This window comes from Labrus mixtus, chromosome 17, assembly GCF_963584025.1.
Source record: "Labrus mixtus chromosome 17, fLabMix1.1, whole genome shotgun sequence".
In the NCBI taxonomy this organism is placed as follows: Eukaryota; Metazoa; Chordata; class Actinopteri; order Labriformes; family Labridae; genus Labrus; species Labrus mixtus.
Genome location: NC_083628.1, coordinates 18,108,700 through 18,121,328, shown reverse-complemented (window position 1 = coordinate 18,121,328; position 12,629 = coordinate 18,108,700). Strand labels below are relative to the sequence as shown.

General features: G+C 44.7%; 1 protein-coding gene and 1 long non-coding RNA gene across 3 annotated transcripts; both read left to right on the top strand.

The window, feature by feature from the left end:
* The first annotated feature begins 46 nt into the window (after positions 1–46).
* Positions 47–10,175, top strand: atp6v1b2 (ATPase H+ transporting V1 subunit B2). Of its 2 annotated transcripts, none has more exons than XM_061061412.1 (14): positions 47–717; positions 1,503–1,558; positions 2,134–2,232; positions 2,504–2,597; positions 3,203–3,280; positions 3,494–3,633; positions 4,738–4,839; positions 6,179–6,276; positions 7,670–7,793; positions 7,885–8,035; positions 8,104–8,186; positions 8,850–8,954; positions 9,209–9,338; positions 10,036–10,175. In XM_061061412.1, exons 1-14 carry the CDS (start codon positions 555–557, stop codon positions 10,170–10,172), a joined length of 1,560 nt encoding a protein of 519 aa, XP_060917395.1. In that variant the 5' UTR covers positions 47–554; the 3' UTR covers positions 10,173–10,175. The 2 variants fall into 2 exon arrangements, with proteins under 2 accessions (XP_060917395.1, XP_060917396.1); XM_061061413.1 differs by lacking the exon at positions 47–717 and adding an exon at positions 984–1,372.
* Positions 10,176–10,773: 598 nt separating this feature from the next.
* On the top strand, positions 10,774–11,961 carry LOC132992229 (uncharacterized). Its single transcript, XR_009676307.1, has 2 exons — positions 10,774–11,474; positions 11,552–11,961. It is a non-coding gene; the product is annotated as an uncharacterized LOC132992229 (long non-coding RNA).
* The last annotated feature ends 668 nt before the right edge of the window (positions 11,962–12,629 follow it).

Sequence of the window (12,629 nt, the reverse complement as noted above, 5' to 3'; positions counted from 1 at the left end):
CCTCAGCAGTTTCAGTATTTGACTTAAGATGCGCCTGTGTTTATATATCTATTACTAAAATGACCTCTGTTACAGTTTTAGACAATTGACCAACATCAACACAATGTCCTTGTGTACAGTGTCACAATATATTTAAAGATATTTAGACTAATCTTAATCGTTAAAGATTTGAATCATTAAACTCTTTGATACTTTTATGAAACCCTCCACAGACAGACAGGACAATCAGATATTTACCCAAACATTTAGAGAACATGCACATATTAAATAACATGAACTCAACCACCTGTTGCTCACTTTACTATTTAAAAATGTCCCTCAAAGGCTTCTGTAGTTGTTCTAAATGAGTTCATAGTTTTAACTCTGCGGGTAATACTACAGCTGTGAGCAGGCATTACATCTCTCCTGGTCGCTTTAAGTTACTGATAAAACATTTTTACAGAATCAGTATCAAGCACGATGCAGCTGCTGGGGTTCGCTGCGCATGCGCGGAGTCTGTCACGACTGTGTGCGCTGCTGCTGCTGCTGCCGCTGCGGCTGCTGCAGGTGCAAACATGGCGATGAAGGCGCTCCGAGGGATGGTGAACGGGGCCATGAGCGAGCTCTCCTCCGCCGTCAGCGGGAGCAGACCTCCGGCCGCCGCTCCGGCTCCTAGCGCCGCCACCCGGGAGCAGGTGATGGCCGTGCGCCGGGATTACATCTCCCAGCCCCGCCTCAGTGAGTCCAACTGAAGCCTGAGTATCTGGATGTTTGCACTCTGCAGAATGTTTGATGTGTGAAGACTTTAGTAAAAGATCAGTGCGTCATTTTGAAGACTTTAAACTGTTTTAGACTCACAAGTTACAGCCAGATATTCAGGGGATGAATATGTTTAAAAGAGCGGAAACTATTTGTTGAATGTTGGGTAGTGAACAGTGCAATAATGTGCAAGAATCATCAATAAATTGTATTTTGATAAGCCTGTATGTATGAACGTTTGATATTTAACTGATCATCGTTGTAGTTTGGACAATGAATAAGACATTTAAAGATTCAAACTCCAGATTTTGGGGCTTTTTTTTTTTGCATGATTATGACATTTTTTTTGTCCAGATGATGTTTGAAAATGATCCACATTTGAAGCCCAGGCTCGTGAATGTGTGTGGGCCTCAGAAGAACAAAAATAAATCCACTCTGCAGCTCCCTGCTCCTCCTCCTCCTCCAGACCACTAATAATGTGATCAGATGCATTAAAGTTTTACGTTACATCCATTAAACTGAGACAGACCTGGGAGCAGAGGTTTGTTTAATTCATTTATACCTTCATGAAATATTGGGAAATGTCCACCAGAGATATCCAGGCCCAGAGTGAAGATGTTGAAAAAAGCTGAAGGTAATGAGTTCACCGTGATATTAAAGAAATAAATCCTCACATCGGAGAAGCTGCAGGTCTGCTCGCTGCTCTCATTCTGTTTGTATTCACCGTCTCAGAACTCTGACTCCCTTGTTTTCTGCCTCCTCAGCCTACAAAACTGTGTCTGGAGTCAATGGTCCGCTGGTGATCCTGGATCAGGTGAAGGTAAGGGGGACGACCGAAGACCTCCGAGGACTCAGAACTCTTTGATTCCTGCGGAAAGCGAGCACACCGTTCACCTGCTGCATGAACAACAAATTAACCACAACAGTCCCAACACTTATGCACCTAGTCGTCTTAGATGACTCTAAAATATGGCCCACCTGTAAATCTATCAGATTAACCCTCTAGCTGCTGGGCAGACGTGAAGGAAGCTGCAGATGAAACGTTTTATTTGCTCATAATAAAGTGACAGTAAAGTCATTTTCAGTGTGCCGCAGTTTATTGATTTTTTTCATGTTCCTGCAACCGACCGGCACCTGAGGACACGTTGGCTGCAAACGGGTTCCCTGTTGGTCGTTAAACCCCTTTAAATGAGTCCACTGCCGTTAACGAGCAGAACTGGAGCGAATGAATAACACTCATAAAGAAAGTAGTTGCTCCATTATGGACACGTTTTTAAACCTTTTGGTGTCAGAGTGTCGTCGACTCGTTATTTCAAAAGACACTGACATGTTTGTTAAAGTTCAGAATTCAAAGCCTCTTCCTGTATCTGACACGCGTGCGTCTGTGTTTCTCAGTTTCCGCGGTACGCAGAGATCGTCCATCTCACGCTGCCCGACGGAACGAGGAGGAGCGGCCAGGTGTTGGAGGTCTCCGGCTCCAAAGCTGTGGTGCAGGTACTCTCATCTTTTACAACCTCAAAGATGTCAGATTTTGAAGTTTTAAAAACCAACAGCAGAGGTGTACCGATGCTCCTGAGGTGACTCTGTGAGGTGCATAGAAAGTGAGATCTAAAAAAAATGAGCACCCTGTTGGTGCACACATTCAACTCAAACCTCAGGAGTTTTGTGCGCGTGTGAAAAATCCTTCAGAGTATTTTAAAGCTTCTGCTGCAGTGATAAACTCACAGGTTTAGATTCAGCGCTCTGTCCGCGCTGCCCCCTGCAGGTGTTTGAGGGGACTTCGGGTATCGACGCCAAGAAGACGAGCTGCGAGTTCACAGGAGACATCTTACGGACGCCGGTCTCTGAGGACATGTTGGGTGCGTCACACCGTTTATCTAAAACTCACATTTGAACCATGTCATGATTTGGTCTTATTTAGTTTTGTATTTTAGCGTTTAGGTTTCCATGTTTTCATTTCTCCTGTCTGTGTTTTTGTATTAACGCTCCCTGGTGTTTGTTTCCCTTGTGTGTTTCCTAGATTAGTCTTTAGCGTTTCCTGTGTTATTTTGTATCCTGGTGTTGTTACGTTCTACTCTCATGATTCGGTCTTTAGTTTGTATTTTGTCCATTTCAAAGCTTAGTTTTCCTTGTGGTTATTCATCCTAGTGTTGCTTGTTTCCCTTGTGTGTTTTTGTCTTAATGTTTCATAGTTTAGTCTTTAGTGTGTTCCTGTGTGTCACCTTGTTCCAGCCTTTTTTTTCCTAGTAGACTTTTGATTTTTGACCGTACCTGCCTTACCGTTTTGCCTGCTCCCTTTGGATTTGTTTCCTTTCTGTGTACCGGCCTGGACTGTGATTAAACTCTGCGTCACAGTCCCTGTCTCTATCTGGTTCTGATACACCACATGAAGACCTGAAGCTCTGCAGGAACACGTCCGTGAAAACTCTACATGTTCTGAACGCGTCTGTGTTTGTGTGTTCAGGTCGTGTGTTTAATGGATCAGGTAAACCCATCGACAGAGGACCTGCCGTCCTGGCTGAAGACTTCCTGGACATCATGGGTACGCTGACCCTCTGCGCCGAGGCTCAAAGTATCGACAAGGACACAGGGCTTTAACCTGCACACACTGAAAAGAGACCAACATGTTGTGATTAGTGAAAAATGTTCTGCTCTGGAGGTTGGGAGTGGAACAACCCGTTCCCTTATCTCTCTTTGTGTTTGCATGAATATGTCCTCTGTTCTGATGTTTATAACGCCTGTTTCCATGTTTCAGGTCAGCCCATAAACCCTCAGTGTCGTATTTACCCCGAGGAGATGATCCAGACGGGAATATCTGCCATCGACGGCATGAACAGCATCGCCAGAGGACAGAAAATACCCATCTTCTCTGCTGCAGGGCTGCCGCACAACGAGGTGCATCGCACAGACACAGAAGCAGATCACGTTGAACCGACAAATCCTCCCAGTTTAATATCAATGAATAACTTTTGTCTCTTCCCTGTAATTTGATAGATGTAACAAAAATTAAGTTAGGATGAGAATAATAACATTTCTCTGGATGACTTTTCAGTGATGGGCGACCTGTTCAGACCCTTTACTACCATTAAAGTTCAAATACCACATTACAGTAATAATCCAGCCATCCAATCATTATCTTCCGCTTATCTGAGGTCCGGTCGCCATGGCAACTAGCTCATCCTTCTGAGGGATTCTGCGGCATTCCCAGTCCAGACGGGATGTATAATCCCTCTGGGTCTAACGGGGGTCTCCTCCCTGTTGGGCGTGCCCGGAATACCTCCAAAGGGGGGCATCCAGGAGGATCCTGATCAGGTGCCTGAACCACCTCAACTGGATCCTCTCGATGTGACGGAGCAGCGGCTTTACTCCGAGCTCCCCCCTGAATGTCTAAGCTCCTCCCCCTCTCTCTGAGGCTGAGTCCAGACCCCCTCCAGAGGAAACTCATTTCAGACGCTTGTACCCGCGATCTCATTCGTTCGGTCACTACCCAAAGCCCATGACCACAGTCGAGGGTCGGAACGAAGGTCGAGCTGATTTGCCTTCACGCTCAGCTCCCTCTCAAACCACGACGGTTTGCAAAAAACGTTCGCATCGCTGCTGACGCTGCACCAACCCGCCCGTCAATCTTACGGTCCATCTTACCCTCACTGTGAACAAGACCTGAGATACTCAAACTCCTCCACTCGGGTTAAAGACGAACTCAGCACCTGGAGAGAGCAATCAGCTGTTTTCAGGCAGAGAACCATGACCTCACCTCAGAGTCCAAGAAACAATCTACAGTCACTGAGATTGTTCCTTCAGTAAAAGTCTGAGTATAATCCAGAAAAATGTAGTTCAAGTAATAATCATGTTGTATGAATGCAAAAAACAGGATTGTAATGTTGGAGCTAAAGTAGCTAATGTTCATTTTCCTCTCTGAATCTCTCTACTGATTATTTCCTCGTTCACTCCAGCAGAGTCTTTAACACCGTCTCTCTTTCTCTCCTCGTGTGTTTCCAGATCGCCGCTCAGATCTGTCGTCAGGCCGGTTTGGTGAAGAAGTCCAAGGACGTGATGGACTACAGCGAGGACAACTTCGCCATCGTTTTTGCTGCCATGGGGGTGAGGACTAGAGATACTCTTTTTAAATAATAAGAATTCACTCTCTGGTGATCTCTAACTCCTCGTCTCAAACACCTGAAGGCGTCTTTATGAGGTGTATTCTCTGCGTTTAGTGTCATGTGTGCACTGAAGTGACTTTCAGTCCTCATCAGATAAAAGCAGTCTTCTCTTCTTTATTGTCTCGTTGGAATTTTTTTTTCATATTTCAAGAACGTTTTGACACTCTGTGGAGGGGAAACAGGATTGTGTTGCTGTAAAGACAGCGAGCCAAAGTTCAACAGAAACATCAAACTTCCATCTTTTTTTAACATATTTTTCTTCGATGTGTGGAGAAGACTGCACACAACCCTCCGTCCCACACTTTGTATTTGTGGTCGACTGAGGGCCAGAAAATGATTCTGGAGGGCGGAGGGAGATGGAAGCCAGGGGCAGACGGGCAGTGATTTGGCCCAAACAGAGAGTGAAACTGATGACGTTTGCTCCTGTCTGAAGGCTACAGATATCTCTTAAGGTATCTGCATGACATGCTCCTCTTAAGGTGTACTGTCCCCGCTGAGGTGTCATAACTTCAACTAGACAGCTGCCAGCCAAACTCTGTATAAAACGACACGGGAGTCAGGATGTAGTGTTCTAGCTCCTTAATTTGTTCCAGACTCAATGTGCATGAGGTTAAGAATCAGGAGTGAAACTGAAAATACAGATTGGTACAACACAATTAACAAGATGTCCTTTATACAAAGATAAGTTGTAATCATCAAAATAATAAACAAGCTAACTACTTTTATGCTTGTAGATGTGTCTTAATTGTTTAAATGGAATGCATTAATGTATGCAAATTTAATAATACAACAAAGATACTTTCCAATATCTTAAGGTGAAAACCTAAATAAACATCTGAACAACTTACAAGCAGTGCCTCTGCTGGAGAAACAACTGGATGGCACCGGATTTACTCTTGAGCTCCTGCCACAAATTCTAGCCCTCTACTAGACCATGTGCACACTAAAACTTCCTACTTCCTGTTCCTAAAGGAAGTGATGCAAAACGACCACTATACAGTAGGGAGAGCTAATTTACAGAAAAACTGAATATTTATAAAACATAGAAATAGCCGGGATGCAAAACATAAGGTATCTGGATTTATTAAGCACACATTAAGATTTCATGTCACATGATCCATCTAATGTTTGACAGGAGGTCTTCTACGACATGCTCCTCGATGGTGTCAGTCTGCAGCCTCACGATGACACGTTTACAGAACTTTAAGAAAAAGGAAGAATCAAACTTTCTGTTTCAGATGAACACTTACTAAAGTGAAGTTTCTCTTCTTTGCCTCCAGGTGAACATGGAGACCGCTCGCTTCTTTAAGTCCGACTTTGAGGAGAACGGTTCCATGGACAACGTCTGTCTGTTCCTCAACCTGGCCAACGACCCCACGTACGAACCTTTTCTTTAATCACCTCCCCTGTGACAGCAGAAAGAGCCCCAGTTTGAAGCAGTTTCTACCTAATAAAAAAAACAAAAGAGCGACCAGCTGAAATACATGTTTGTACATCGAGCGTCTCCATTTTTACTCCCTGTGAACATACCCTCATTCTGTTGTGTTTTAGAGGATTATCTTTCATTCCAAGAGATTTCCGTTGATTGTTTCCTCGAGGATTGAAAAGCTCATTTCATGCGGTTTGGAGATGATTCAGATAGATTTGGCATAAAACACACGTCTCAGGAAAAACCCTGTAAAGTCTCTGTACTTGAAAAAAATCAGCTTTGGGTTTTGCACACTTGTTGACAAAAGGGAAGAGAGAGAGAAAATAAAGATGCTGTAGGTGGCTACGTTTTATGAGGCCGGCTACGCACTGGACGATCTTAAAGGCTTAATATGCGACTTTTCACACTTAAATATAATAGAAATCAAGTATATCCTCTGAAAATAACTATGTGAGTCATGACTGTCTACAATGGGTGTAACCCTGAGTCCCACTGTCTGTGATGTTTTCCGAGTTTTCAGAGTCCTATCTTCAGTTTGTTTACATCGTCAGGACGGCTGACTCCTCCCCTCGCGTTTAAAAGTTGTTTAATTGAGGGACTAGAGAAAAGAAGAATAACATACTGTACTCACTGCTTAACTGCGTTTCTAGATCACGCTCATTTCGGGTAAATTTACATGCAGTGTGAAGATACGAGCATAATAAAGATCGCTAGCATTAGCATGCTAACACAACAATGCACCGTGCGCTGTTTTGATTTCATGCTGGTGCTCAAGGGCGACATCTGCTGGATCAAAAAATCACATATAAAGCCTTTAACCGATTTTTAAAACATGTAGACCACAGACATGAGGACAGTCTTTGAAACTTTATAAACCTCTGAACGCACACACGAGACGATTCAGCGAGGCCGTGAGATCTCACAGAAACTCACATGATCAAACGTGACTTCAGAAAAAAAAAAAACATGGAGGACGATGGACGTGGTCAGCTGGCTTCGTGGTTCGTCTTCATGAGACGTTATAAAGACACTCGTGTTGTTGCCATAGTTACACAAGCTGCTCTTCATCTTCAGCATTCCACTCGGCTCGGGGTTCAGTTGTGTTTATGTTTTCGCCGCCATGTTTGTGAGCTGTTAAAAGTGACGCAACATCCGGTTGGTGATGCCGCCCGGTGTGCTCGCTCTCATTGGCTGTTGCAGATATTCTGTTGGAGGCAACGCATCGGGAGGCTCCGACTCGATCTGGAGCAGGAAAATAATCGTAGCGACACCACACACTTCAGCTGTTACCAATATGCAGAATGTCTTTTCTAAAAGACTTTAACTGACTTCTTCATTGCAGCATCGAGCGAATCATCACGCCTCGTTTAGCTCTGACATCAGCAGAGTATCTGGCCTATCAGTGCGAGAAACACGTCCTTGTCATCCTCACCGATATGAGCTCGTACGCCGAGGCTCTGCGAGAGGTCAGCCAATGTTTCTGTGATTCTTTTCTGAAATGACTACACGATGATGGGAATAAACTTACTCACCTGTGAATAACTCTTCTTCTCTCAGGTGTCTGCAGCCAGAGAGGAAGTGCCGGGCCGGCGTGGTTTCCCTGGTTACATGTACACCGACCTGGCGACCATCTACGAGAGAGCGGGCAGAGTGGAGGGACGGAACGGCTCCATCACTCAGATCCCCATCCTCACCATGCCCAACGACGGTAAATACAAACCTAAAAGAGCTAATGCTAATGCTAACACAGTGCTAATGAGTGTTCTGGTGTCTCAGATATCACTCATCCCATTCCCGACCTGACGGGTTACATCACCGAGGGACAGATCTACGTGGACCGACAACTTCACAACAGACAGGTACTGAAGACTGAAGACCTGTTGGTCTGGACTTAACAATTGTAGAACTTGTCCTAGGATTTTTGTTCTTGACTTGGGACCTTTTGATCTTGACTTATGACTTGTAGATATTGTCCAAGGACTTCATACTCTTGACTTGGGACTTTTCTAGTCTAAGGACTTGTTGATCTTGACTCAGGACTTGTAGATAGTCTCCAAGGACTTGCTGTTCTTGCCTAAGGACTTGCTGTTCTTGCCTAAGGACTTGTTGATCTTGACTTAGGACTTATTGATCTGGACTCAGGACTTGTTGATCTTGACTTGGGACTTTTCTAGTCTAATAACTTGTTGACCTGGACTGAGAACTTATTGATCTGGACTCAGGATTTGTTGATCTTGACTTGGGACTTGTTGATTTTGACTAAGGACTTGTTGATCTGGACTCAGGACTTGTTGATCTTGACTAAGGACTTGTTGATCTGGACTCAGGACTTGTTGATCTGGACTCAGGGCTTGTTGATCTTGACTTGGGACTTGTTGATCTTGGCTAAGGATTTGTAGATCTTAACTTAGGACTTGCTGATCTTGACTTGGGACTTGTTGAGCTTGACTAAGGACTTGTTGATCTTGAATAAGGACTTGTTGACGTCTAACAAAGTTTGTACCTTTTCTTCTGTGGTGTAGATCTATCCGCCCATCAACGTGCTGCCGTCTCTCTCTCGTCTGATGAAGTCCGCCATCGGGGAGGGAATGACCCGCAGAGACCACTCTGACGTCTCCAACCAGCTGGTGAGCTCACACACACTTCCAGCTTCTTACTGCACATGCTCACCTTCACCTTCACCTCTGTGAAAACGTGTGTGTGTGTGTGTGTGTGTGTGTGTGTGTATGTGTGTGTGTGTGTGTGTGTGTGTGTGTGTGTGTGTATATGTGTGTGTGTATATGTGTGTGTGTGTGTGTGTGTGTGTGTGTGTGTGTGTGTATGTGGTGTGTGTGTGTGTGCGTGCGTGTGTGTGTGTGTGTGTGTGTGTATGTGTGTGTAGTACGCGTGTTATGCCATAGGGAAGGACGTGCAGGCGATGAAGGCGGTGGTGGGGGAGGAGGCTCTGACAGCTGATGACCTGCTCTATCTGGAGTTCCTCACCAAGTTTGAGAAAAACTTCATCTCCCAAGGTGCATTGGGGCACAATTTATCACATCATACTTTTGGACAGTATGATGTGGTCAGTTGAAATTAAACCGAGGCCCGAATGTTTTGGATTTTCCTCTTCGTCTTTGAATACTTGGATCAAATTTGTGAGGACATCAGGTCATTAAAAGTAGAACATTTTAAATTATACAGACATAAAATCAAGTATGCAACATTTACAACAGATATGACAATTAAAAGAGGAATGAAGGACAGGATATTTTGGAAAACAAACGAAGCGTTAGTGCTATTAGAAATAATATATTGTATTAGATATAAGATATTTTCCACAAATTAATCCGGTTACGAGCAGTATGTAGATTCCACCACGAGGGGGCTCTCAATCAAAACAAAAAGAAAAGATGAAGTCGAGGCTGGTGGGGAATCATGGGAGTGATTCTCTTCTACTCCACCTCCTCGCCCCCCGATAGAAACGACCTCTGAGTTGACTGTAGTCATGACGACCGGGGGAAACCGACCTGAGGAAGAGAATATGTTTACCGACGAGCGAATGTATTTGAGTATAATACAGCAACAGTTGCAGTTCACGGTTTGTTGTACAGGGGCCTTTGACCTGACAACCTGTGTTTCCATGGCAACGGTTAATACGTGGTGTCCGTCATGGCATCAGCATGAGTTTGCGTTATACTGATGGTTTTTTCGTGTGTCTGGTGCGTGCAGGTGCCTACGAGAACCGGAGCGTGTTTGAGACTCTGGATGTCGGATGGCAGCTGATGAGGATTTTCCCCAAAGAGATGCTGAAGCGGATCCCTCAGAGCACCCTGGCCGAGTTCTACCCCCGAGAGGCCAAACACTAAAACTGACACTCGCCCATCCGTGCGTCTCCGCATCTCCGCCGCTTCCATCAGTGAACCCTCACCGCTGCGTACCTACCGTGACGTGACGTGATGCTGTGACCGTTTGAAAACTTGTGACTTTCATGTGGCCTTGAACGCACCATTCCTGCTTTAACGAGACGACGAGGGTAACGCTGATTTGACATGTTTACAGTGTGAATGAAAAGAGTGTGGATGAGGGGAACATTGTGTCTGAAACGCTTTAATGGATTTTATTGAATTAGGTTATCATAGTAACGTATTTATTTTAGCAAAAGATGCATCAAAATGTCCCAAAAAAAACAACCAAAAAACCATCCTAAACAGGTGATAAGGAATTCATAATTAATCTTCTGTACAATCCACTGTTTAGACTTATTAGCTAACCTTTAGTTTGCTTTGATTTCGGAGATGAAATTAGCAACATTTAAGGATTAAATCTCGAATTAGGAAGTGCACTTATCATGTGGTCGTTGGGACGTTCATCTTGACGATGTGGTCGCTTATTCGTCCACCTGGCCGGGGGGGGGCGTTCTCAGATCAGCTCACACTGACTTCCTGCAGAATAAATACGAGGAAAATGTGTCTGTTTTTCTGTCACACAAGCAGCTCCTCCTGGAAATATCAGGAGGTTTTTCAGGAGTTTTCTGCAGGTGTGAACGCCCTACTAGTGTCTTAAGGTACACCTGAGCATCGCTGCAGCTAAGGTGAAATCACTGCACGTCATTAAAAACAACATTTCAGGGTGTGCGGTTACGTTTTGAAATGCATTTGTGTTCTTCATTGTGATATTTGGAGTTTTTATTCCTGATCATAAAAATCACTCCGGCCTTGTGAAGAACACGCTCTCTAACCTGCTGTGCATTTTAACAAAAAAAAACCAACCACCTCGTTCTTTAAGCTTCACGCAGCAGCGTTCATCATCAGTGAGAACATCCTGCAGCTTCATGAGGACGTCTCACCCGAGTCAACTTAAAGATGGACGACAGGTGCATCACATGACAAAGGAGCCAGTTGAGGTGGTTTGGGCGTCTGATCAGGATCCTCCTGGACGCCTCCCTTTGGAGGTTTTCTGGACACGCCCAACTGGGAGGAGACCCTGATTAGACCCAGAGCTCGCTGGAGGGATTATATATCCCGTCTAGCCTGGGAACGCCTCGGAATCCCCCAAGAGGAGGAGCTGGAAAACGTTGCTGGGGAGAGGGACGTCTGGGTTGACTTACTGCGCTCTCTGCCACCGCGACCCAACCTCAAATCAGAGGAAGAAAATGGAGGGATGGACAGGTGTGTGTGTGTGTGTGTGTGTGTGTGTGTGTGTGTGTGTGTGTGTGCTCACTTAAACGTGTTCATTTGACCTTCAGCGCACATTTCCTGTCCTTTTTTTCGTATGCCAAAAGACTGTGACGGCCGTGTACTGCCCCAAGGAACAACGCCTTTCTGCATGACGTTCTGCATTTGATGGTCAGTTTGAAACGCCATGTCTGTGATGGATGATGTTTGATTTAAAGGAAATGTACCGTTATCGGACGCTGTGATTCTCGTAGTTTAATTCTTGTACTTAAAGCTTGAACTGATTAATGTGTTTTAGGTTTTTGTGAACGTGTCTCCTTACATTCTGGACTTTTTGAACGGATCGGTCTTTAAAATAATTGTTTTTCTTTTATAACAGTGAGAGCATGATGACTGGATATCCGCCTGCATGCATCGTCGTTGAACGTTTCCTGTCTGTGAATCAACTCCCCATGAAATAAAAGCTGCTCGCTCTCATGCTCTCAGTCTTCAGTTATTAGTTTATATTCATGACAGATGGTTTTTGTTCCAAGATAAAACGGCTCCAGCTAAATAGAGGAGAGAGAGAGAGAATATTTGACTATAAGGTATTACTAAAAGGTTTGTTAACATTAATTAAACATATGATGACGATTCTGACGTCAAGTCGGCAAGTCGGGCGCCTCTTTCTTTCCAGAGTTTCCGAGTTGTTCTGACTTGAGCAGGTGTTCATGTGCATTTTATAACTCGACACTTGTTTTTCCGATTCGCCCGACACCACATGAATGCACCATAGAGCACGGACAGGTGTAGAGGCCTGACCCCGTCTACCATTAGACAAAAAAGGTAAAGCTCTACGTCACATCAAACTTAACGTGTGTAAGAAGTGAACCGAATCCAACGTACCCCAAAAGTCACGTGACGCACAGGTGAGCATGTCGGTAGAGTTTGATGCTCACCTGATGACCCTCAAACTGGACTGGACTGGTTTGTAGAGGACTGGTTTGTGAACGATCAACACGTTTCAGCTGAGGAGGACTTTCTTCATCCGGGTGAGTGCATACAAACCCTGATCCAGTTCAGATCCTCCTCTGCATGTCTGAGACTTTAACGAGTTTAGCCACATGTCGCATGGGCAAAACACTCAACCACAAGTGGCTCGGTGGGCGG